The following is a 26,557-nucleotide window of genomic DNA, read 5'->3' as shown; positions in this document are numbered from 1 at the left end:
TGGTAAAGAAATCCCGGTGAATTGGCAAGCTGTCCATCCATGGAGGACTCAGTAGTGATCAGTGATCAGGCTAGACTTGGGATAAGGTCTGCACGGGGGACGAGAGAGTTTGGTTTCAACTGTACCTGTGGGCCTTCTTAGCTCTAACTGGCCTTCTGAATCTAAACACCTTGCCCTCCATGAGATGGTGATGACAGGCCACCTTTGCACCCTCAAGTTACAGTCAAGTGAGAAACTGACTGGGTGACAATATAGAGCATCTTTGCGTGATGGGGGAGCAGGGGCAAGATCACTATTTATTTAATGTGCAATTGTGCAGGTGTTCTGCTGACACCTGTCTCTCAGCACCACCTTCCTTCCCGGTGAATGTTCTTTTTAAAATTTTTTAAAGATTTTTATTTATTTATACAAGAGCTGGGGTATGAGCCAGAGGCATGGGAGGGTGAGAGGATCCACCAGAGACAGAGTGGGAAGCAGAACAGGCAGACAGACAGAAATACACTGCTGAGGGGAGCAGCGGGTGAGATAGGAGAGATCTGCTGTGCCATGTGGGTAGCTCCCTGGCTGGCGGGAATGTTCTTCTCTCCCCACTCCTGTAGCCTCATCCTTGCCCATAATCCTGAAACTTCCCAAGGGAGGGACAGGTCCCTTCTTTGCTCTGGATTGCTCCCCTCTCTGCCCCCCTAACCCCATTCCAGTTCTCAACCTCACATCTGCCCTTTTTTTTTTTCCTCTCACAGAAGATCCTGTCATTAGAAGATTTCTGACCTGGGACAAGAATCTGAGGGTATCAGACAAGGTATGATGTTTTCCACTAAGATGTATTCCTGCTGCAACGTCTTTCCTGGGGGAGGAAGGGAGCCTTTCTAAACCCACAGCTCTACCTTCTCTCTCTCTGAACCTGTGCCAAACAAATGCTTGACCAATGTTTCCCTGTGAGCCTGGAGTTTCTTGTAGTGTGAATGGGCAGCCTTGCCACTGCCTGGCTCCCTGGGGTCTGAAGCTTGGTTGGCCCTTTCGTTGTTGGCACTTACAGCCCCAGCTTATGGGGCTCCCCTTCACTCCAGCATACAAAGACCCTGCTGATGCTGACTATCCTGCACACACTCCCTCAGGCCAGCAAGCTTGTCATCATACTGTCTCAGACCAAGAGCATCATCAGCTCCTCTTCTGTTGACTTCTTGGATTTGCAACCTGCTTTCTGACAACCCTCCCCAAATAATCAGACTCACCCAACAGAGGGGTCTCTTCTGTGAGGGAGCAGAGTGCCTGTCCCTGCCCTATCCACCTCCCCTACCCACTCCCTTAGCCCTCCCTTCTTCCCCTTCCAGGATGTGATTTGTCTGTTTTTCTCCCCCTTTTCCCCCACCAGTATCTCTTGTCTATGGTCATAGCTTACTTTAGCAGGGCTGGCCTCTTCTCTTGGCAGTACCAACGCATTCATTTCTTCTTAGCACTGTGAGTATTTGGCCTCATCCCTTCCCCCCATGTTCAATACCCAGGGAGGGTGGGGAGAGAAAGAGGGATTCTAACCTTTCATCTATTTGAGAGTTTTAAAACCTGTTTTTTAAAAAGATTTATTTATTTATGCATACAAGAACTGGGGTGTAGGTCAGAGGTATTGGGGGGGTGAAAGAGACAGAGTAGAGAGCAGAACAGGTGGATTGACTGAAATATATTGCTGAGGAGAGCAGCGGGTGAGACAGGAGAGGTCTGCTGTGCCATATAGGTCAGCTTCCTGGCCAGGGATCAAACTCATGCTGCAGTGGCTGCTGATAGTTTCATAGTGCTGCGACTTAACCACTTGTGCCAGCAGGGAGGCCCTTTGAAACCTATTTTTACTGTTTACTTTTGTAGAAAAATTATACAACTATAGTATAGTTGTTAAAAGCAAATAATTTACCCTAATGTTCAAAGACTGAACAAAAGAAAACATAAAACCCTCCTAAGAGGGAAGGAAATTGATATCACCCTGCCCCAAAGCAAACAGACTTGAGAAGGCACCCATTTCTGATTCTCCTGTACCTCTTCTCCCCACATCAACCCCAATTGTACAGTAGACCCTCACTAATGACACTGATAGATTTTTGGTTACCTTAAGCAAAATGACATGTAACAAAAGCATCCTGTTGTTTCACTATGATTGTTCTTTTCTCATCAACATTATAAGGAAGTGACATTGAATGAAGCAATGTTATTCCTCCTTCGTCTCTGAATCCCATGACAAATGCCACAAATCTATTGTAAAATTGCTCTCTGCTGGGGTTTCTCACAAGTCCCCAAACCAGTGGCTTTATATACCTAAAATCACTCCAAAACAGTCTAACAGCTTCACATGCTTCCTTAACAATTTCATTGGCTAATTACATACTAAATCAAGGCCAGAATTCTTGGTTTGAATTCAACCCTCTCTACAACCTCCATCAAGCCTGCTTATCATCCTGATCATCCTGATCCTCCTTCCTGTATCACTGCTCCTTCCGAATGCCCTTCCCTCTATTTTTATATTGTTTTTTCTGCCCTTAGGAAGTCTGAGGAAAGTTGCTTGACCCACATTATGCATCCACCACCACCACCCCCAACCTGAAATCACCATCACCATTCCACACACTGTGAGGTATCACACACACACACACACAGACACACCAACACACACACACAGACACACCAACACACACATCTCTGAAGAAAATAACATATCCTTATAAAGTCAGTTCAAACACCAAAACCTTCTTAATGCTTCATTTCACTTCCTATCTTCTGCATCCTTGAAGAGTTTTCGTTGAACTCCTTCTATGTTTGCATTATAGTTATTTCTTATCAGAATATCAATGCATTCTTAAAACATTCAGCATAATTTTTTTCATTTTGAAAGTATTTGTTATATTGAATCTATGAGGTCATTGGTATTGCATTTGGCAATGAGATTAAACATTCATTCATTAATTCAACAAAACCTTACAAAATACATTCTATGTGCCCAGAAACATGTGATGAGAAGAGAGAGTCAGGAAATTCTTGCTTAATTAATGCACCAATATGAACCAGTCCTATAATTAATCATTTGGTAGGAAGGGTATGAATTCGGAAATAGAAAAGTTAGTTCCTGCCTTCAGGACGAACTTACTTATAAGGAGAAGGTGTGCACACACACAATTTGAAGGGAAGAGGAATGAGGATGGGGACGGAAATTGTAATGGAAGCTTCATTGCTGGAGGATTGCAGGGTATATCATAGGTTTCCCTGTTGAATTTTGTCGTCGAGGTGTGATCAGTGTTCTTCAGAAGGTCATGCCAAGCAATGCTTTCTTGATGACTAGGTGGCACCTTGTGACACTGTTCAAAGTTCACATAGATCCCGTAATCCTTTCTGGGAGGCTGACCTGAAACGAGGTCCTTCCTGGTCCTGTCCCTGACCAGCAAACTATTGTCTTTCCCCAGCTACCTGGCCAACGACATGGAAGAGGATAACCAGACCCCGAAACAAGTCATCATTTCATTCCTCTATGGGAAGAACAGCTCCCAGCGGTCCTTGTTCCACAAACTGCGATTCCAATTCATCCGTTCCATGGGCTGGAGGACTAGGGTCTCCCGGAAAGAGTGTGAGGAGGTGGATGGATTGTGAGAACGTGGGGGAGTGACAGAGTGGTATTGGAAAAGAGAGGGAAACATGGGGAGTTGAGATTTGGGGACAAGAAGGAACTGAGGCTGGACAAGGAAAGGGAGGACAGTCCAACTGGACAGTCATCTCTTTTCAGGGAACTGCCTGTCTTTCCAGATCCAGGCTTTTGATCCAGAGCTGTGGGTGTGGGGACGAGACCGTTCTCTTATTCCCTAGAGCTCCTGGGGCCACAGAGGCCTGAGGTCATCGGCCTGAGGGAAGGTAGGTCTGTGCCCTCACCTGTGTAAACACCTGTATAAAATCTGTCTATTTAGGAAGTCTGAGGAAAGTTGCTTGACCCACATTATGCATCCACCACCACCGCCCCCAACCTGAAATCACCATCACCATTCCACACACTGTGAGGAAATCCCCACCATCATCACCTGCCACAAACTAGCAGCCATATAAAGGCACAACTTTGGGCAGATATCTGGGTGATAGGGGCTGCTCAGTCAGACAACAGGACAAAGTTTGTCACAGAGGCATAGATTTGGTTGAAAGCGTTTTACCCAAAGCAGTTGGGTCCAAATAATAGCTTTGAGGATTAGCAAGACTCAAGTAGAGAATTAGCTTTCTTAGTCCATTGGGCTAATGTAACAAAATACCAGACTGAGTGACTTAAAAACAACATTTACTTCTTACAGTTCAGGAGGCTTGATGTCTGAAATGAGATGTCAACAGGTTCTGCTTCTAGTGAGGACACATTTTTGGTTGGAGACTCATAATTTCTCTCTAATACACATGGTGGGAGGGATGAGCTAGCTCTCTGGGACCTAACCAAGATTAGGACTCAATGTTATGGTTAAACATTAGGAAACAGACTTAAGATTAGGGATAAGGCGTCTGTTCTCATGGTTCGTGATGCTGAATGATTGTACTTGGTTAGAAGTTCAGATTTTAAGTAGCGCAAAATGACCAAGGGATGATGTCAGTTTTCAGCAGATGTCATTATGACAGACATAAGAAAAAAAGAGAGGCCTCTTCTATAGAGGAGCCCAGAATCTTCTGGAATGAGCTGAATAGAGTTATCATGTCTTACTCCTAGGAGCTGGGAGCACTTCTAGGAGTCCATGGAGGGACAAGAAGAAACCAGGGCTCTTGAAGTTTCTATCACTTCCTAAGACACCAGATTTTCTTAATTGTTGAAATCAAATCTCCCCCGAGGTAGATGTTGGAGGTATCGTTTTTTCTACTCCCAGTTACCACAGTCTAAGACCTTTTGAAGGCAGAGTGAAGGGACAAAATTGGTAGAGAGATACTTAAAATATATATATAAAATTGGAGCCATTGGATTTTGATAGATTCCTTAATAGATGCAATAGATTTTATCTGTTTATTTAAAAAATGTTGCTCATAGAATTATATTTATTCTTATATTTTATACTTACATACTTATTTTAAATAGTTTTGAAATAGTCATAATTTTGAAAATATGCTGTTGCTATAAAGCTTTAGAGTATTATAGTTGTTTATATAGTAAATGTAATTTTGTTTATATTTTCAAGAGAGGTTTCTGTGTTTCTACCTGTGATATTTACATATCTGTTTTACTTACAGCTTGGTGGGTAGTTCCTTCAAATTCGTATAAATATAAATTTGATATTTATATATTCTTATAAATATAAATTTTTACTTGATATTTAGTCTTCTTTATTGAACTGTAAGAATTCCTGACTCAGTTGTAATTCTTTTAACTTGCCTTGATGACATGTTATTTGATGATTGTTAAAGAGGGTAATATGATGTATCTCTAGGGGAAATACAATAAAGATGAAAGTCTTCTCACCTGGATGGCATCAGCATGGTTTGCCAGTTTGTTGTCAAATGATAACGTTGCTTAGCTTGGTTGTGATTGTTCAACCACATTTCCTAACTCTGAAAAATAATCCTGAATTATTTTTTCATGTAGAAAAAAACAATAGGAGATGAGGAAGATCCCATGTTCGAATCTTATAGCAGGAAACAAGGGGGAAGGTATAGAGGGAGAAAAGTGGCAGAGTAGAAAGAATACAAAGCCCTTGGGTACGTAGGTAATAATCTGGGATTCAGCTAGACACACATTCCTGGGAATAGTCTGTGGCAAACAAACACACAGGCACAAGGAAACATACAGAGTGTTTACTATTTTAATCATAATGGGAGTCCTTTTTGCAACCTCCAATTCCAATATATGGTAGAAGGAAAATCTAGAGAGCAGATGAAATAGGAATAACTGGAAAGAAATGAGTGGAGAACAAAGAGTTGATACCATGAATAATGAATTATTAGAAAAAAGCATTTTGGCATATGGGAGCATCAGAAATACGAAGATGGTCCCAAATTCTCCAACTCTGTGTCCTCAGGATGCACTACTATGCCCCACCCACTTCTACCTCCTTTACACCCACCTCCTCCATCCCCCAGGATGCTTACTGGAGCTTTGCTGAACAAAGTCCAAGATGAAGGCACTGTCAGGGGTGGACTGCTCTTGCTGTTACATAAGACGAATGAGTCTGAAAGATCTGCTTGTTGTACAACATGTGGTAGTTAACAATTAGGTCCATTACTCTTGAAGTTTTCCTGACTCGGTTAGGGGATCTGTGAAGAATTCCAAAACTCTTAAACATAAGGGTGATATCATGATTCTTACAGATAAAAAAATGAACACGAGTTAAATGTTTTTATTTCATTAAAGAGGAAGCTGGCAGCTGCTGAAGCCGATTCAAAAGAGAATCTGAGAAACAGACACATGGCAGATCAGGAATGCTGAAATGGGTATGTAGATGGAGAAATGAAGGCAAAACTGAATTTTCCGATGATGGAGGTGCATGGTGGGGGAAGTCACTGAGTTTCCACTAAACTCCACAGAATGTGCCTGGCTATCTCATTGGCTAACTCAGTCTCAAACATAAGAGCTATAATCAAATATAGGGCTATAATCAAATAACCAGGAGGAGGGGTGTCCTCCAAAGTGTTGTGCATTAAAACACAGCTCATCCTCTCCAGGAGGTAAAGTTATGGGCGTTTTCTTAAAATTCTGATTTTTTTTTTTAAACCTTGTCAAGAATTAAAAGTGACTTGGAAAGGCTAAGATTCCCCTCTTCCCCAAACAACTGGAGAGGAAGGTATCTGAAACGAAAGCTCTATGTTATCGCTGAACTCTGTTTACTTATATTTTACTTAAATGTCTCATTTATGACCATTAGCGAACATGATACACCTTTCCCTTATTTGTCACGGTTGTGCTGGACACATGCTAAGACTTTAAGTTCACAAGGTAAGGCAACTACTGAGGTGCCAGGACGCCCTCAGGTAAGACGCCCCGTGAAGTTCCCTTAAATTACGGAGCTTTTTGAGTCCCGGAGGAGGCGGGGCCTGCCAATAATCATAGTTCAGAGTCTCTTAACCGCAGCACGCGGCGGGCACAGACGTTTTGGGTCTTCCCTAACTTGACAGCGCCTACTTAGACTTATGGGAAATAGAGTCCTAGTATTTGTCAGGTTCCCAAGAGTTGGTACCGGGAGGTCGACTTCCGGTGTCCTCTGCGCATGTGCACCGAGGCCTGCGTGCGTGTTCGCGCACGCTCACTGCTGCCGCGCTGCTCCACTTCCTGTCCATGCCCAGGTCATCGTTTGCTTCAGTTCTTGGCCCTCTGCCTTCCGACGGGCGAGGGTCCCGGGGTCCGCGGGGCTGGCGCCGTCCGGCCCGGCCGAAACCCAGAGGTGCGGAGCTGTTCGGGCAAGGATTCGCTTGGGCCGGACGGAGGCTCGAGCGGGGATCCCCGAGAGCGAGCCCCGGAGCCAGCGGGCTGGGCCAGCGGTGCAGGGGCGGCGGGCCGGCCCGGTGTGGCCTCCGGGAGACAGATTTGTGCCCTTGGGGGACATTCGCTTGAAGAGACTTTGTCGCATAGGCCCAGAGCCGGCTCCTTGGGGTTTGGGGAGTGGAGAGGAGGCAACTCCGGAGCAGAAGCGCGCTGGAGCAGCAGCGCCCGCCTCGGAGCCTGGGGCCCGAGAGTGCGTTGCGGAGAAGGGTAGGTCTTGGATTTGTGGCTGGAGGCTGTTGTGGATCTTCTCGCCCGCAGTGTGCAGGACTTGGGGGAATCCGCCCCACGCCGAGGACACGGGGTCTGCACAGGGTCGGTTTCCCTAGGGATTGGGTTGCACGGCAGAGGCCGACTGCCCTCCGTTGGGACTTGTGAATTCAAGGTTTCTGAGCGGCATAGGTGGGTCACCAGCCTGCGCCAAGGGCGCTCTGTTCACTCCTCCCTCCACAGCTGACACCCCTTCCTCCTCACGGCCATCTCCAGATTGTAAACGTGTCTCCATCAGGGCCCTTGTTGTCTCAGTGTAGTGTCTGCAAAGGTTATTTCTTGCTACCTTGTGGGTCTGAGAGTGGAGGTGACTTGTCCAGAGTAGGTGGGTTTTCTAACAAGGAACTCATAGACCAGTGTCCTGTCCCTGTCTTGCTATTTTATTTTGGACCGCGGAAACCAATTTTAGGTGATTAAAAACAAAAGCATGTTTTATGCACTTTTATCCCATTTTTTGAGAGCTGTGGATTTCTTCGATCGTAAGCAAGTTAAAGAGACAGTGAGAAAATACTTGAACTGTATTTTGGATATTTTTACTTTTGCGCCTTTTATTTATTAAAAAAAAAGTGTCATTGTTTATTTTTGCCAATGACAGTAACACATCTAATTTCGTCATGATCATGTTGGAATTAGAAAGGTTCAGGTATATGTCTGAAATGTCACTTTTTGCCCCTTCTCAGTGTTCACCAGGTGTCATTCTGTTGTGCTTTCTTTGGTGGTTGTTATGCAGAAGTTATCTGGCTGCCTGAGCATTTCACTTATTTGCTACTTCTTCCCTAGGTGTCAACCATTAACAGTCCATAGAAGTTTTCAAGAGCAGCAGAAAATGAGTGAATCCCAGGTGAGTTTTCGTATGTGTAGTAAATGCCCCCCCACTTTGTTTTGTAATGCATTTTAGGCGGTATGTAAGTATACCTACTTCAAAATGAGACCTTAGAAATTGATAAACGACATTATGTAAAATATAGTTAAGAGCAGCCGATCAGTGTTGAAATCTTTGTCAAAGTCTTATGTACGGTTAGGGCTATTGAAGTGCACTTGTTATTGACAATCATAGAAAAAGGAAGATCCTTTTAAATGATTTGTGTTGACTATCTGGAGAAACCATTTTTGTTACTTGTGGGTTTTTAAAGATTTTGTTGAACTTTGAAACATTTCTTTGTTAAAGTTCATATGACTGTAGATAGCTTTCCTTATAACACCCTCAGATCACTGCAATGTTGTTTATATTTGTTGCTGATGAGAGCAAAGTTCTGCTCAAGGTGACCTTGGTGTGTTTATTCAGATGTCAACATTTTGTGATCCAAGTAGACATACTTCCATTTTTCTTGTTTTATCCAAGGATATAAAACCTAAGTTGTGGGGTAATGGGGCCTTTCATCCTTCACTTATTTTTCTGAGTCTGTTTATTTGGGTTGTACAGCAAATGATATGAAAAAGGCATTCTCTAGTGAAGTTTTCCTCACTTCTCATTCCCATTCATTTCTCATTACCACTTTCTCAATCTTTTGGTAAAGATTAGCAGTGATCAAGTTAAGTCAGAGGACATTTTCAGTCTTTACTTCACATTAAACTTCCTTTGATATCTGTTGCTCCCAAACTGATAAAATCTTCTCAGGGTTCTCATCTTCTGATTTTTTTTTTTTTTTTAAAAGATTGAATTTTGTCTTAAAGCAAGCTCTTTTTTTTTTTTTTTTTGATTTATTTATTTATTTATACAAGCACTGGGTACAGTCAGAAGTGCGGGAGGGTGAGAGAATTCACCAGAGCCAGAGCGGGGAGCAGAGCAGGCAGAAGAACCGAAGTACACTGCTGAGGGGAGCAGCGGGCGCGCCATGTGGGACCCTCACCCAGCGGCCGGGGATCGAACCGGCACTGCAGAGGCTGCGGGCAGCTTCGCAACCCAACACTCAATCACTGCGCCACCAGGGAGGCCCATCTTCTGATTTTTTAAACAATTCATCTGTAATTATTTCTTTATGTATCTTTATGTGATAAGGAGTTTTTTAAAAAGGAGGTGGGGATAACCCACTATATCATTCTTTCTTTGTGTATCTATTTGGTGTTCAAAATGTCACAATTTTCAAACGATTTTTGATTTATTCTTCAATCAGTATATAAGTAAAATCCATACACTGCAGTTGATTAAGTCATTTAATAGTAAATTCTCCTGTACGTCTCTTCTGTTATTTTTTGCAATTTATTTATTTATTTATTTTTTTAATTAGATTGTTTGTCTTAGTTTACCTGTCTAGATTGGGTTGGTTGCATGGCCATCATTTTAACTTTTAATACATTTTTAAATTCCTTGGATACCTTGTGAAATTAGAAGTTAAATATGGAAAATTACTCAAATATGCATTCGGTTTTTCTGACAAAACTGTCTTGTCCATGGCACTTATCTGCTTTCTTCTGGAGGCATGTGTCTTTGTTACGTGGTGTTGATGTGATTGATGTTCATTGCTGTGAACCTGTAATTCATTAGGATAGAGAAAAATGGTGATATGCTGCTTCTACCACTTCGTTTACTAACAAGTAAGCATCTCTAAAGACAAACATCTCCTGGCTTTTTGGTCCTAAGGTGCATACAGGAAATATGGAATAGATGACTGAGCAGCAGTGGGTTGTTTGGTCGTCATTATGAAATCTGAGTTTACATGTATTTTAAGTATTTCAGGACATCAGAGTTATTATATATGTATTTTGTGTGCGTGTTATTTGAGGTTGAAGGGTAAATTCAATCTCTGTTCATTTTGATGAAAGTTGAAGTTGAACTGTTTATATTTTGAGTCATAGTTAGAAAACTTTTCTCCATATCAAAGTTATAGAAAATTCACCGTGGCTTTTTCCTTTATGTCTTCAACAGGTAATCTAAGACATATTTAGATTACCAATGCAATTGGAATTTATTCTTTTATGGTATTAGATACGGCTTCAGTTTTATTCAAATTCAGATAATTTGGATTTACTCTACCACCATTTATTAAAACTCATATCCACTGTTTATATTATGATTTCAGAATCATAATATAATCATATAACATGTCATGTAATTTTAAGAGTCTTTCTAGATTTTGTTTCTGTTCCAGTGGTCTCTCTCCACTCTTGTGCCAATACAAACAACTTAATCATAAGAGATTATTTTAAATCTGGTAGTGTTAAACCCCTCCACAGCGGCTTTTGTTGGAGATTTTCCCAGCAGTTTTTTTTCCCCATCCTCATATGAACTTTAGTGTCATTTTGTCTCGTTCCAGGAAAAAAACTTTTCAGTGTTTTAATTGGGATCACATATTTATAAAGTGATTCAGGGTTACTTACAAATCTTTGTATTATGTTGACCTATCCAAGAACAAGGAGAATCATTCCATTTGTTGATCTATTTCTTGGTCTGTCAGAAGGGTTTCTTATTGCAGACTTTGTACATTTCTTGCTAAGAGTTTTATTTTCTCTGTTGCTATTGTAAACTGTTACATCCAAATTATATCTTCTTACTGTTTTTCTTTTTAATAAGGTCTGTTTATTTATGTGTATTATGTATATGTCCTATTACCTAACAGTTTTCTTATTGAGTTGGTTATATTGTCAATTCTCTGCGTTTTCTAGGTAGAGTGGACCATCTGCAAATAGAAATAGTTCTACTTTTTCTTTATTGTTATGTTTCTAATAGGTGCTAGTGAGCATCTGGCTTGTTCCTGATCTTTGTGGGAATGTGTTAAGTGTTTCTCCATTAAATATAATCCTGACATTAAATATTAGGACTGAAGCATAAATATGAGTGTGTATGTGTGCAAGCTTAACAAAGTATGTATGTACTTGTGTATGATTGAGATATATGCAGATACTAGACACTGTCCATCTTAAATATGTAATTGTGTGTATATATTCATATATTTTTGTTTGTGAAGTATCCACCAATTTCTATTTTCTTGAGTATTTTTTTAAATTATTTTGAATTTTGTCAAAGTTTTTCATAATCTTTGGAGGTATTTTCTTCTTATAATCTTTGGAGGTATAAGAGCAGATTTTTCTTCTTAGCTGATATTAAAATGGAATGATTTTTCTTCTTAGCTATATTAAAATGGAATGTTTTAGTAATGGGTTTCCAAATATTAAATTAATCTGTCTTCTCGGAGTATGTTCCATTTAGCTTTTACATAGTTCGTTTTCAGTTTCATACTGGATTGTGTTTGCTAATAATTTCTTCTGAATATTTGTGTTTCATATAAGTGGTATTGGTATGTAATTTATTTTATCGATTTATCAATGTATACAGTATTCTCATGTCATTATTCAAACCCCTCCCACTCCTTGCCCTCTTGACTAACTAACCCTGAAGGTCATTACTTTCTGTAGATAAAGATTGTATAAGCTCATTTGACTTGCCTTGATGAACTTGGAGGTTCTGCTTTGGTTTCTCAAGGAGACTCAGCTGAGGGTCTGAGCCATGTGTGACTGTATCAACGGGTGTAAACCCTTTGCTGTGTCCTATATGAATGATAGGATAATGCATCTGTTTACTGAGCATGTCCCTTCTAAAATATGAGGTACATGTTTGTGATCCCTAGATCTGATCCTTAAAACCACACCTAAAACTTTCATCTAATCTTTCAGTGAGGTGTTTATATTTCTTTTTTGTATTTGTTGGTCTCTTGAGTTATGTATACCATTCATTGTTTTAAGAAAGTATGTTCTTTGATGATAAATTATTTTGCTTTTCTGAAAATACCTTGATAGTATCCTTAGGTTTAAATGATAGTTTGGCTTGGTAAATAGTTCTGCCCCCCCCCCCATTTGCTTTCTCTCAGATGAAAAGCAGAATATTAGATACTAAGGCAACTAGTTTGTTTTTTTCTGTCACATTCTAGGATTATTTTCTTAAGATTTCAGTTTTGGCTATTTTACGAGAAAATTTGTGGTTCTCTGTTTTGCCCCTCAGTGGTCTTGTTTGAAATTAGATGACCCCTACTTATTTGAAGGTTTACATAATTCTTTAGCTCAAATAATCATTTTTGGCTCTGCCATTTGTTATCCAGATTCCTTAGTTGAGAATTTTTTTTTTATAGAGGCATGTTTTATTTGTTTGTTTGTTTGTTTGTTTGTTTGTTTATACATGCACTGGGTACAGTCAGAAGTGCAGGAGGGTGAGAGAATTCACCAGAGCCAGAGCGGGGAGCAGAGCAGGCAGAAGGACCGAAGTACACTGCTGAGGGGAGCAGTGGGCGGCAGGAGAGGTCTGCGCGCCATGTGGGACCCTCCACTGGTGGCCGGGGAGCAGCTGGGGATTGAACCGGCGCCGCAGAGGCCGCGGGCAGCTTCGCAACCCAGCGCTCAACCGCTGCGCCACCGGGAAGGCCCGAGAATTTTTTTTTTAATTCAAGAATCCAGACTTTCATTTCTCCATTGACTGAGAATTTCTTAGCAAAATGTTCTCATTTTATGGAAGCAATTTTCTGCTTAATTTATTTAAAAATATAAATCAATAGAGAGAAACTAAGTTTCAGTTCCTCTATGAATTTGGTTTTATCGTTGAATTCTTCATCTTGATACTTATTTTTTATTAATGCTGTTTTCAGCTATGGGTCTGCTCATCCTGAGTGGCCTGTTCAGCTACCATTTTTGTTACCTAAGGTTCTGCATTCCTATAAGAGGTCCAATCAGTTATAGGAGCCAAACCCTTTCAAGGTACCTTTCAAATCAATCAAGAGCAGAAAGCTTGATCACCCTAGGAACAGTATGCATTATGAGGTTTGCCCGGAATGCGGCGGGAGGTCCAGGGGCATAGACCGATGCTTTTACTTACTCCTGACTTATACATCAAGAGGTATGACCAGGAACGTACAGGGCTATTAACTGATGTATAACAAGGTAGCCCAGAAGCCGATCAGTGGAACTCCTTGTTGAAAGATTGAAACCAAGGCTGGGATCTCAATACTGAATCATCAAACAGATGAGAAGTGCCCCAGGGGCAGACTCACGACCTCTGAAACTATAGATGACATAGTGCATTTTCTATTTCACCCCTCCCTTTTCTCTTTGTCCTTACTCACACAACCGATGTTTTATGATTATTTTAAGAATAAAAAGGTCAGGATCTTGCTCTTTAAGCAGCATCCTGCATTGTACAGCTTGTTCCACGACTCCCGTTTGTCAGTGCAGTGTTGTCAACGCAACAGTCAACTATTTCAATTTTGAGAGAATAATTGCTATAACTAATGTGACTGTATTCAACTGGTGACCCCATTTCACTCCTCTTGTCTTTGAGAAGAAGATGGCTGCAGAGCTCTGGAAGTAATTGTGGAGTGATATGCAATTAGATATCACTTTTTCCCAATTTTTAAAATTGTGGTAAAGTAACAAAATTTACCATCATAGCCATTTTTAAATGTACAGTTCCCTGGTACTAAGCACATTCATATTATTGTGCAACCATCAACACTGTCCATTTTCAGAGTCTTGCAAAATTGAAACACTGCTCCCATTAAACTCTAACTCTGTTTCCTCCTCCCTCAGCCCGTTAATCACCATTATACGTTCAGATTATGATTTCAGTTGCTTTAAGTACTCTCTCATAAGTAATCATACTTACTTGTGTTTCTGTGACTGTTTATTTCAATGAGCTTAATGCCCTCAAGGTCCAACCATTTGCAGCCTATGTCAGAATTTCTCTCCTTTTTAAAGCTAAATGTATTGTAATAGGGTGGCCCCCAGAAAAAAGGGAGGTTCCAAGTTCCCTGCCTCACCCAAGGGAGGGTGGAGCTATGCAGGGAGGAGAAGCTGGAGAGGAGACTGGGAAATGAAGGAAGCAGGATGGGGAGCCAGAAGGAGACCTGAAGGAGGCACATGGAACAGAGAGACATGAGAAGAAACTGTACTTGCATTTTGGTCCTGGACTGGTTGAAATAGATGTGAGTGAGAGACCCACAAGGAGGCTAATTATGGCAACTTTTATGTTGATTTTGATTTGCTGTTTTCCTCCCAGAGTTGTCTTTTGTATGGGTCCCCGCCAGAAAGTGCTTTAGATTTGTGGCAGGCCTTCGGGCCTTGCTTTGGACCAATCCCATTTGGGTGGTTCTTTTGCCCACAAGGGGATGGGTAACTTTGGGTGCTTTTTGGAAACTATATTCTTTGTATTTTCTGCATTGCACACTAATTCTATTAAAGATCCTTTCCGTTAAAGGTCTTATATGTTTTGTCTTGATGCAGTAGATGGCAGAATCTATTTAGATCAGGCAGGTTTGGGGGTTCTAGGGTGCCCCCTCTCTGCCCTGCATCAGTACGAATAGACCACATTTTGCTTCTATTCTCTCATCAATGAACACTTAAGTTACTACCATGTTTTAGCTGTTGTGAATAATGCTCCTGTGCATGTAAGTGTACAATTATCTGTTTGAGACCCTTTTTGTACATGTGAGTGTACAGATAATCTGTTTGAGACCCTGAACTGGAATTATTGGATATAAAAATAATTTATTTTTAATTTTTTGAGGATCCACCACACTGTTTTACACAGCAGCTGACATTTTATATTCCCACAGTAGTGCACAAGGGTTGCAGTTTCTCCAGCACTTGTAATTTCCTGTTTATTTTTCTTCTTAACAGACATTCTTATGGGTAGGAGGTGGCATCTCATATGCTTGATTATTATTTCCCTGGTAATTAGTGATATTGGACATCTTTTCATGCACTTTTTGACCAGTTGTATATCTTCTTTGGAGAAATGTCGAATCACAAAAATGAACAATGATGTAAGAAAGAAAATAAAACAGAGTTGTCAGCATAAAAAAAGAAATATTGCCCATATTTGAATTGGATTTTTTTGTCATTTTGTTGTTTATATTCTTGATCTAAACCCCTTATCAAATACATGATTTACAGGTATTCCTCCCATCCTGTGTGCTTTATTTTCCTTCTGTTTAAAGTGTGTCTTCTGATGCACAGATTTGTAGGCTTCACTCCATTTGAATTGATAGTGAATTGATAAACAAGGTTAAGTTTCACAAGTCAGTTGCTTTGCATTTTGACTAGTTTCCTGAGTCCGTGTCCAACACAAGTACTGCCTGAGTTAGCCTTGGAATAAACATATGTTCCTGGCATCCCATCTGGTGCAATATTTATCCCAGGCTGACTGCGTGGACAGTGAATGTGTGGTCACCCTGATTACGGAGGTCTAAAGTGTGTTGTACTTCTCTGTCCGGTTATAGTGCCCAAGCAAGAGGGTGCTTCTCAATTCAGCCTTTATCTGGCCGCTCTGTGTGCTGAAAGAAGGAAGCCACTCAAGAGGCTCAGGTACTCCTGAGTGGTTAATCACTCTGTCAGCCAATCTCTTTGCTCCACAGGAACCCAAATCCCACTTGATGGACCTGTGGCTTTTTGAGGACTTATTTGCAGAGTCTGCTATTCACTTTTGCTGCAGCCAACATCTACCTCTCCATGAAGTTGTGTGTTCTGGGCTCTGGTTTCTCACCTTTGACCCTACTCCATATCTCAGGATTTCCTCAGAGAAATTCCTGCTATTAGCAACTTCTGTGTTCCAGTGCTTTTTTGATAACTTTCTTTATATTTTTTTGAATTAGACTTTTTGGGGGCATTTGTCTTTGAGGCAGGAAAGTAATTGTGTATGGTTCAGTTTACATTTTTGAATTAGAATTGACTCTTACTGTCAAAAAACTGTCCTTAAGAAAGTGCCCTCTTGGTTTGTGTTCAGTTCTTTCTCCTGGTGGCTTAACTCTATCAGTGCTATTTAGTTTTTGCCTTGGAACTTACTACTCTGGTAATGTAAAATTAAAATACTTTGGATATTCCTTCAGCCAAAAAATATTTATTGCCTAAAGAATAGGATATGAGATAAAGCCTGTCAGAAGTAGAAAATGTAGTTATGCAGGTGACTCCAGAAAGCATGTGTGAGAATTAAGAATTGAAGAGTGAATGGAAAAGTTGAAACTGGATGATTGTACTAGAGTGGTCAGCGTGGATAGAGACCAGATACTGGTGATGGGGCTCCAGTGGCTGAGTGTTAGCACATGGAGCCTATAAAGGAGACCAGACTCGGAATCCTGAGGTGCATTAGCATGAAAAGATCCAGCAGAAAAGGAGGGCCAACCAGCAAAAACTGCTCAAGAAAAAATGATAAGAAACAAGAAGAGTATGCTTATTTACATGGATATCTCACTAAACTAGAGGTTTCTGAGGGTGAGAATGGTGCTTTACTCATATTACCTCAAAAGCTTGTTCAGTCATAAAACCAGAACTCAGGGTTTTGTTTTGTTTTCACTTGAAAGAACCCCTGGGCAATGTATTTCTAATGTGGTTATTTTTCTTCCACAGTCGTGACATAAATGGTATACTGTGTTCATAGATAATGTTACCAGTCAGCTTGTTAAGTTCTTGTCTGTGTATCTTCTCTATGTCACCCAATCCTGATCATGTGCTATTACAGGGATCAGTGTCATTCAAGGATGTGGCTGTGAACTTCACCCACGAGGAATGGCAGCAGCTAGATGCTGAGCAGAGGACAACATACAGGGATGTGATGCTGGAGAACTACAACCATCTTGTTTTCATGGGTGAGGAGAGCTTGCTTTCTGAATTGCTTTTCTCTCGGGACTTCCAACTTCATGATTTTATCCTTAAGTTTAAAGAAATAAGTGATAAGACCTTTTAGTTCCTTTTAAACACTAGGTAGATATTTTATGTTATCTTTGCTTCTTTACCTAAAGCTTTTGATATTGATAAGGTGAAATATAGGGCTTTATATCATGCAGCCTCTGAGGCAGCATCTTCTGCTCAGAGATCCTGAAGCTTAGCAAATAGGCCACAGCCATCTCCATTTCTCATTTACAGGGTATGACAGCACCAAACCAAATGTGATCATCAAGTTGGAGCAGGGGGAAGAGCCCTGGGTAGCAGAAGGGGAATTCCCATGTCAGAGTCATCCAGGTAAGTGAGTAGAATACTACATTTTAAAAACAGTCACCCTTAAAAAACAAACAAACAAAAAAAAAACAGTCACCCTAGCCCTTTGGGAGTGACCAATGGTATGTGTAGATATGCCTTGGATGCCACAAATCACACCTCCAGTAGCCAAATAACATGTTCCCTCCACAGATGCATAGCTCCTTTTTTGTTTTACATGTGAAGGGATTTTCTGTGCTTGCCAATACTGTCAATCCCTCTGCTTGCTTTTTCTCTTCTATTGTTTTTTGGTTTTTTTAAGATTTTATTTATTTATGCATACAAGAACTGGGGTACAGGCCAGAGGTATGAAGGGTGAGAGGATTCACCAGAGACAGAGCGGGGAACAGAACAGGCAGATTGACTGAAATAACTGCTGAGGAGAGCAGTGGGTGAGTCAGGTGAGGTCTGCTGCGCCATGTGGGTCTCCTCCCTGGCTGGGGATCGAACTCATGCTGCAGTGGCTGCTTACAGTTCCATAGGCAGTGGCTTAACCCCTTGCGCCACTAGGGAGGCCCCATTCTCTTCTATTGTTAGTAACTCACCAGCTCCCCAGCATCAGGCTTTCGAAAGTCTGACAGAAAAGTTAATTTCAAGACTCTTCCAGAACCTGTTCTCCACTTATATTTGTGTTCCCATCCAAATTGATGCTGAATACCTGAGACTCCTTTACCTAACAGTGACAGCACCTGTGAGATAGACTACTTCCTTCTCCTCAGAAGGTCTCATGATAAGCTATGAATTCTCAAAAATCTTGAGTTCTCTACCTCTTCCTCACCTCCCTTTATTTATTGAGTTCCATTCTTATTCTCTAATATCTCCCTGTTTTTGTTTTTTGTCTTTTGTGAAATGCCTTAAATTTTTCTCTGCATGTTCTCAGTTTCTTATGACATCAATGTAAATGATACTATCTTATACTTGGATTATAGTGAATCCTGTTTGCAAACTCTCATCTGAAGCCTCCAGTTGATCTAATCACTAGCCTGAGAGAATGAACCTGTAACTGTTCTCTTATTTCTTTTTTTTTAAGATTTATTTATTTATTTGTTTGTTTGTTTGTTTGTTTGTTTATACAAGCACTGGGTACAGTCAGAAGCACAGGAGGGTGAGAGAATTCACCAGAGCCAGAGCAGGGAACAGAACAGGCAGACTGATGAAATACACTGCTGAGGGGAGCAGCAGGCACAACAGGAGAGGTCTTTCGAGCCATGTGGGACCCTCGCTAGCGGCCGGGGATCAAACTCACCTACTGCTCTTCTCACAGCCTCACAGCCCAGCGCTCAACCACTGCGCCACCACGGGAGGCCCTGTTCTCTACTTCTTAAATGGAATTTACACTTTCCTCTCCTGAAATCCCATCCAGTAAGCTACAGGCAATGTTACCTATCAAAATTAAGATCCTCTGTTTCCCAAAACTCTGCTTAAATTACACCTAATCTAGATTTCCAAATGTCCTCCATGTTATTGTCCCTTTCTTTCTTATGTATTTTACTTGTCCATATAATAGATTTTCCTTCTTTCCTTAATTGTAAAAAAACACATAACAAAATTTATCACTTTGACCATATTTGAGTATACAGTTCCATGGTGTTAACTATATTCAAATTGTTGTACAATAGGACCTCTAGAATGTTGTCCTTAAATTTAAGCTGAGAAGTTTGGTTTCTCTTTGAAGTTTCCATCGGTACTCATTATATCACTCAATCTTCCTCTTCTTAACTTTCTGTTCCACTTAGTCATACTACCAAAGAAGATAGGCATAGTTATGTACTCTGACATGGTGTGATTTGTATTTGTTTCTTATGCTTTCCCTACTAAAATTATAATCCTTCATGAAGAGGAGATCCTTTTTACTCTGCTTTGATATGTAACACACAGTAGGCATTCAGTAGAATTTTTTGTTCACTGAACAGTTACAGGTTCATGTTCTCAGGTTTTGGGACTAACTCTAAACATGAGGAAATTGGAACTTCTAGATTATTTAGTTGGAGTTAAGTGCAGAATAGAAAGGCAGAGATTTTGGAAGGGTCTATAACAATGAGGATGTTTCTGTAGCATTCTTAATATGACGTAACATCTTCTGGTTTAATCTAGTAATCCTCCATGAATCTAATTCTCCCATATCCATAATATACTTGAATATTTCCTTTGAATATCCACCCAGTAATTTTTCTTGTTCTCCCACTTGCCCCGTTTGTTCTGAATCCTCCCATTTCTGCCTGGATCTAGCTATCTTTCAATGACTTTGTTCTGTGTTCATCATTTTTTGAGTTTGTTTCACCTTTTCTACCAAAGTCTTAAATATATTTGTAAATACCAAAAGTATGTGTTCAGTGTGAATTTATTTTTTTCACTACTGCTGAGTCCTGTCACGCCCTTTTCCATATCTGCCCTACCGGGGTGTGTGTGTGTGTGTGTGTGTGTGTGTTGTATGACAAATCAAGGGGAAAAACAGGACTGTACACTAGTAATAATTTTTGGTGCGGAGATTGGCCCCAAAACCGGAAGCAAATCCAGAGTAGGACACTTGAGTTCCATTCCTATTCTCTAACTAGTATGTTAAGAATAACAAAGTTTGTTTGACTTTATTGCTTTTTAGAAGAAGTCTGGAGGGTTAATGACCTGATAGAGAAAATTCAAGAAAATCAAGATGGACGCTCAAGGCAAGCTGTTTACATCCACAGCAAAACCCTGACTGAAAAGAGACAGAATGTATTTGACAAAACTTATAATGTGGAAACAAACCTTGTTCCTTCAAGCATAATAGCTCATAATTGTGTCTCATGTGGAAAGAATTTAGAATCTACTTCAGAATTAATTATTAGTGATGGAAGCTATTCAAGAAAAAAGCCTGATGAGTGTAGTGAATGTGGGAAAACATTTGGAGAGAAACCCTATGAATTTAATCAAAACAAGGAAGCTTGCTCTCAAAGTGAAGAAAGCGTTCTTCAGAAAATTAATGTTTTAGAAAAACCGTTTGAATTTAATGACTGCATGGAAGCCTTAGACAATGAAGCTGTTTTCATTACTCATAAGAACACTTATATGGAAGAAAAACCCTATGAGTGGAATGGTTCTGGATCAGACTTCATCCAAATGTCAGATTTAAATGTATACCAGAGATCACAGATAGAAATGAAGCCCTTTGAATGTAGTGAATGTGGGAAATCCTTCTGTAAAAAGTCAAAATTTATTATACATCAGAGGGCTCACACAGGAGAGAAACCCTATGAATGTAACGTGTGTGGAAAATCCTTCAGCCAAAAGGGAACTCTCACTGTACATCGGAGATCACACTTAGAGGAGAAACCCTATAAATGTAATGAGTGTGGGAAAACCTTCTGTCAGAAGTTACATCTCACCCAACATCTGAGAACTCATTCAGGAGAGAAACCTTACGAATGTAATGAATGTGGGAAAACCTTCTGCCAAAAGACACACCTCACTCTACACCAGAGAAATCATTCAGGAGAAAGACCCTATCCATGTAGTGAATGTGGGAAATCCTTCTCCCGCAAGTCAGCTCTCAGTGACCATCAGAGAACACACACAGGCGAGAAGCTTTATAAGTGTAATGAGTGTGGGAAATCCTACTACCGAAAATCTACTCTTATTACACATCAGCGAACACACACAGGAGAGAAACCCTATCAATGTAGTGAATGTGGGAAATTCTTTTCTCGGGTATCATACCTCACTATACATTATAGAAGTCATTTAGAGGAGAAGCCCTATGAATGTAATGAATGTGGCAAAACCTTCAATTTAAATTCTGCCTTCATTAGACATCGGAAAGTGCACACGGATGAGAAACCCCATGAATGTAGTGAATGTGGAAAGTTCTCACAGTTTTCATATTCCCCTGAACATCACACAATTCCTTTAGGAGATAAACGTTATGAATGTACTGAATGTGGAAAAACCTTCCTTGAAAATACAAACTTCAATGGGCACCAGACATTGCCAAAAGGGGAAAAGTCCTATGAATGTAATATATGTGGAAAATTATTCTCTGAGTTATCATACTACACTGTACATTATAGAAGTCATTCAGAAGAGAAGCCCTATAGATGTAGTGAATGTGGAAAAACCTTCTCCCATAATTCATCCCTCTTTAGACATCAGAGAGTACACACGGGAGAAAAACCCTATGAGTGTTATGAATGTGGAAAATTCTTCTCTCAGAAGTCTTATCTTACTATACATCATAGGATTCATTCAGGAGAGAAACCCTATGAGTGTAGTAAGTGTGGAAAAGTCTTCTCTCGGATGTCAAACCTCACTGTACACTATAGAAGCCATTCAGGAGAGAAACCCTATGAATGTAATGAATGTGGAAAAGTATTTTCTCAGAAGTCATACCTCACTGTACATTATAGAACTCATTCAGGAGAGAAACCCTATGAATGTAATGAGTGTGGGAAAAAATTTCACCACAGATCAGCCTTCAATAGCCATCAGAGAATTCATAGGAGGGGAAATATGAATGTACTTGATGTGGAAAACCTCCTATGAAATCAAGTCTCGTTTTAGAAAACCCTCTAAGTATAATAAATATAGGAAATGCAGCAGGGAATCAGATAATCTGAGAGTTCGTTTTTCTGAATAGAGAAAAGCATGTAGGCATTAGACTCATTTTAATTTGAATTTTCATAGAGAAAAATCCCTAAGAATAACAATAAACAAAGCCTTCACCAAGACCCTACAACTCAATGGACACAATAATTTATGCTGGAGTGAAACCTTATAAATATTTAATATTTATTTTTACTTCAAATTATATTTACATATCAGGGAATCATACCAAGGCAAAATCAAAGTGGTAAATGTGGAAAATATAATGTCTTGGAAATTGTTATACTACAAGCCATATTTCCAATAGAAAATCAGATGTTTATAGGAAAGATATCAGAAGCTATCAGCTCTAAATAAACCACTGTATAGAATGAAGTTCTCAAATCAAGAGTTGATAATGAGGACATTATCAATATTGAATATATGTATGGCTGTTTATCATGTTTTTAAAATGCAATCTAATAGCAATTCTATGCAATTCCGTGTAAGGGTAGATTTAAATATGTGAAAAGGCAGCATTATTTGAATGTTAAGATGGCAAAATTTTAACAGGATATTGTTGGTGAGTTGTTTGGTAGGTACAAAATAGTTAAATACCCAATTTTCTATTCTGTAGAGGTATTTACAATGGGTTTTTATGAATGCCCCCATCAGTAGGGGAGGCCATGATTTTTGTAAAGTTTTTAACTGCATTTGAGCAAAAAGTGATTTTTAAAATACTATTTTCATAAACTACACAGACAATTGGGAATTGAGTCTATTTCAACAAATGTACACCTATATTGTTCATACTCTGTAAAGTGCACAGATCTCACATCACTCTTAATCCACAAGTTTGTGCAGTGCACCACTATTACATACTTCAGATGTTTTAGCTGTACTTTTATGTGGTAGAAATATGGTGTCATTTTGTGCACTGCCTATTACTCCCAACATTTTGAGAAAAGTTAATACAAATTCCCAGCAGACTTTTTGGTTCACTAATTCAGTTCTTTCCCCCCTCACTTCTTGCTGGAAGTGTTTGGGTGTCTGCCTTTTTTCACATGACACAGGATATATCCTAATTAGTCTAGGCCACTCATGATAATTCATTATAATTTTCAGTAACTTGTTCATAGTGGTTACATGGCCCAGTATTGGGTCAACAAATTAAAGATGGGTTTCTTCTGGAAAATGGTTAAAACTGATCAAATGGGCCTTACTCCTGGAATGTGTCTTAACACCCCAAAAAATTAGTTCCTGTGACACATGAGGAAAAGTCATAATATATGCAGGCGATCATATGATAAAATCATCGTCCATTTGTTTTCAGCAAACCATGGGTTGAAAGGAATGTTTTTCTTGGATAAAGAACAGCTTCAATTGCATAGCAGCTTCAGATAGCATAGCAGTGAAATATTGAAAGTTTTGTCCCCCGAAAATAGGCAAGGATATCTCCTCTGACTAATTTTATTCAGTATTGTTAAGAAGGTCCTAGCTAGGAAAGTAAGAGAAGAGAATCAAAAGACATGACAATTAGAAAAAATAAAAATTACTTGTGGATGACATGGTTTTATATATAGACTATTCTGAGGAACATAGAAACAATTAGAATCAACAAGTAAATTTAGCAACATCCCTGCATCAAATTTCATTAAGTAAAAATTCTTAATGTACCAACAGTGAACATAGGAAATGGAAGTTTAAAATCTTCAAGTGGAAAAATTTACCTAACATATTTTCAAGAACTATTTAGAAAAAAAATTACAAAACTGAGAGGGGTATATCTTGGTTATAGATTCTAAGACACTCTTAAAAAGATACCAGTTTCCCCAAATTCATATTTTTAGTGCAGACTTAAAGTTCTGGAAAATTATTTAATTAAATTAAGCTAATTCTTAATTCTATGTTAAAATTCAAAAGGCCAATAATGGTCAAGGCTATGTTCTAGAATATACAGTGCTAGAGAGTTAAATTGCCAAATAATGGCATATAGTATGACATCTTATAATGTGATATTAGGATAGCATCGTTTTGGCACAAAGATAAATCAACCAATGAGATAAAGATTCTGAAAGCACCTGTAGATAATACATTCACTTGATTTTTGATGAAGGTGATAATGCAGTGTGATGGGGGAAGGTGGTTCTTTCTAATAAATTGTCAGGCTTCATGATAGAGAATAGAAAAGTCAGGTGAGGTGAACTGCATATCTAATTATGAAATGTAAAATAATTTTAAGAATAAAACCATAACCTTACAGTAAGTAAAACTTTCAGAAGACTCAAAAAGCACTAAACCATAAAACATTTTGATTTGGATGTATTGTTTTCAAACCGCTATTCATAAGAAAAAAGGTAAACCATGGAGTTGTTTGCAACTCATGTATATGACAGCAGACTTAAGTGTAGAAGAGTGGTTGGTAAATCTTTGGTAAGGGGGCTGATAGTATTTTGGAAATTGAAAGCTAGATGGTTCTCTGTCATTCAACTTTGTCATTGTATTGTGGAAGCAGCCTACATAATGTGTAAACAAAAGAACATCACCATGTCCCAATAAAACTTCACAAACACAGGCAGCAATCCTATACTTTACCAGCAGACTATAGTGGCCAACTCCTGACCTAACAAATATAAAAGAACACCTACAAATGAACAAGGAAAAGATTACAATTGGGGGGAAACTTACATATCCACTTAACGAAAGAGGGTATCTAGATGGCAAATAGGGTGGAAAAGTATATGAATTTTATTAGTAATCAGAAAAATTAAATTTAAAACACCTTGTGGTATTACCCACCCAAACTGGTTTAAATGAAAAGCACCTGGTTTTGACAAGTATGTGACAAGCTCTCCACTGCTGGTGATGTTGCCAATTGCTATAACCATATTGGAAAGCTGGTATGTAAAGCTGCTTTGTTTTTACCCTTTTAACTCAAACCTAGCCGAACTGTACAAACAAGTCCACCATGCATGTATATAGCCACCAAAAGAAGTACTAGGATATTCACAGCATAAAACTGCCAAAAACAGATCTGAAGTCTATTAAGGGATGAATGAACTTAAACAGTATGTTTCCACTATGGAATATTGTAAAGCTATGAGGGTGAATGAACACTAAGTACTTGCAATAATACAGTTTCACAAACTACTGAAAAAAGGAATCCAGACAGAAAAGCAAACTGTTATTCCATCTATATAATGTATAAGGACAGGCGAAACTGCTCTGTGCAGGTAGAAATGGCACCTAGCTTTGGCCAAGGCTGAAAAGAGGTACTTATCTGGTGCTGGTCATTTTCTATATCTAACTCTGGGTGCTGAATATCTGAGTGTTGTGTGCACATAAGATAATGTGTATTTTTGTGCATGTGTATTATACTTTTATAAAGTTTTTTAAAAATCACAAATGTCTGCCATCTTTGTTGCTCCACACACCATGTTTTCCCAGATGTATATGAATATGCTGCATAACATAAATTAAGTGGTAGATTTTATATAGTTTTGTGCAGGAAATTAGTCATGTGTCACTTCATGACCTGTCAAATACAGACCACGTCTATGACGGTGTTCCCAATAGACTGTACCATATAGCCCATATACCATATAGTCGTAGGCTAAACTGTTAGGTTTGTGTAAGTACCCTCTGATGTTAACACAATGACAAAATCTCAACACTTTTCTCAGGTTTCCCTGTCATTAAGTGATGTATGATTAATTTTAATGGCAACTAATTTCCTATACTATGAACTTAGAACAATATAATGGATAACAAAATACTTGCAGAGGTGAGAGGGTCATTACATTTTGTCTTCCCACCCCTTCACATACACAAATGGGTCAGAGAACTGCCTCTTCATTAAAGAACTAAAGTGTGTGAACATTGTACATTTCCTCAAATTTGGAAGATATTGTGACAAAGAGCTTTTGCAAAAGACTTCAGCCAGAAATAAAATGTGATGTGTAAAGGGTAAAAATAGAGATTTCAACAAGAAAACAGGAGTCTCAAAAGTAGGTGAAAACCCACAAATAAGGGAAAGTGGCTACATTTTACATATACAAAAAACTCAAGATGACCTGGAAAGAACAGTTGGTGCTCTGGACAGAAAAGATTTGTAATTACTTGATTGATTATTAAAGTGAAATTTAAGAAGGTTAAACATTTTTGAAAGCTTTAAAGACGCAATCACTCAAAAGATAATGATTTCTCATTTCCCATTTTAGCTATTGTGGAGTAACACCAACCAGATTTACCTTCCTGCCTAAACAACAAAAAATGGATAAGAGACAAAATTATGGCGTTTGGATATTGGACATCAGGTGC

At 39.4% G+C, this 26,557-nt stretch overlaps 2 protein-coding genes across 13 annotated transcripts in view; both read left to right on the top strand.

The window, feature by feature from the left end:
• The window catches only part of LOC119241669 (speedy protein E4-like), a 12,796-nt gene extending 8,930 nt beyond the window's left edge, over positions 1-3,866 (top strand). For 4 of the 7 annotated variants that reach the window (XM_054693700.1, XM_054693698.1, XM_054693699.1 and 1 more), the window contains exons 5-8: positions 741-799; positions 1,373-1,458; positions 3,441-3,601; positions 3,758-3,840. In XM_054693700.1, the coding sequence (XP_054549675.1) occupies positions 741-799; positions 1,373-1,458; positions 3,441-3,601; positions 3,758-3,837 (386 nt within the window). In that variant the 3' untranslated portion in view covers positions 3,838-3,840. Of the gene's footprint in view, positions 1-740; positions 800-1,372; positions 1,459-3,440; positions 3,610-3,757 lie in introns of all 7 variants that reach the window. The other 3 variants (XM_054693704.1, XM_054693702.1, XM_054693703.1) reach the window with 3 other exon arrangements.
• On the top strand, positions 3,857-26,557 carry RBAK (RB associated KRAB zinc finger). Of its 6 annotated transcripts, none has more exons than XM_037507097.2 (6): positions 3,857-3,882; positions 6,338-6,417; positions 8,513-8,573; positions 17,169-17,295; positions 17,573-17,668; positions 20,283-26,557. In XM_037507097.2, exons 3-6 carry the CDS (start codon positions 8,559-8,561, stop codon positions 22,196-22,198), a joined length of 2,154 nt encoding a protein of 717 aa, XP_037362994.1. In that variant the 5' UTR covers positions 3,857-3,882; positions 6,338-6,417; positions 8,513-8,558; the 3' UTR covers positions 22,199-26,557. The 6 variants fall into 6 exon arrangements, with proteins under 6 accessions (XP_037362994.1, XP_054549665.1, XP_054549664.1 ...); XM_054693690.1 differs by lacking the exon at positions 3,857-3,882 and adding an exon at positions 4,801-4,827; XM_054693689.1 differs by lacking the exon at positions 3,857-3,882 and adding an exon at positions 4,813-4,840.

The sequence above is a fragment of the Talpa occidentalis genome, unplaced genomic scaffold (genome assembly GCF_014898055.3).
Source record: "Talpa occidentalis isolate TD23 unplaced genomic scaffold, MPIMG_talOcc4v2.1 talOcc4.12, whole genome shotgun sequence".
NCBI classification, from domain to species: domain Eukaryota; kingdom Metazoa; phylum Chordata; class Mammalia; order Eulipotyphla; family Talpidae; genus Talpa; species Talpa occidentalis.
Note: the sequence above shows the minus strand (reverse complement) of the source record. Positions and strands in the feature narration are given on the sequence as shown.

Excerpts from the sequence above, each read along its gene's own strand:
- RBAK (XM_037507097.2), top strand. Across the intron at positions 17,296-17,572 it reads CAACCATCTTGTTTTCATGG|GGTATGACAGCACCAAACCA; the intron begins GTGAGGAGAGCT and ends TCTCATTTACAG. Across the intron at positions 17,669-20,282 it reads CCCATGTCAGAGTCATCCAG|AAGAAGTCTGGAGGGTTAAT; the intron begins GTAAGTGAGTAG and ends ATTGCTTTTTAG.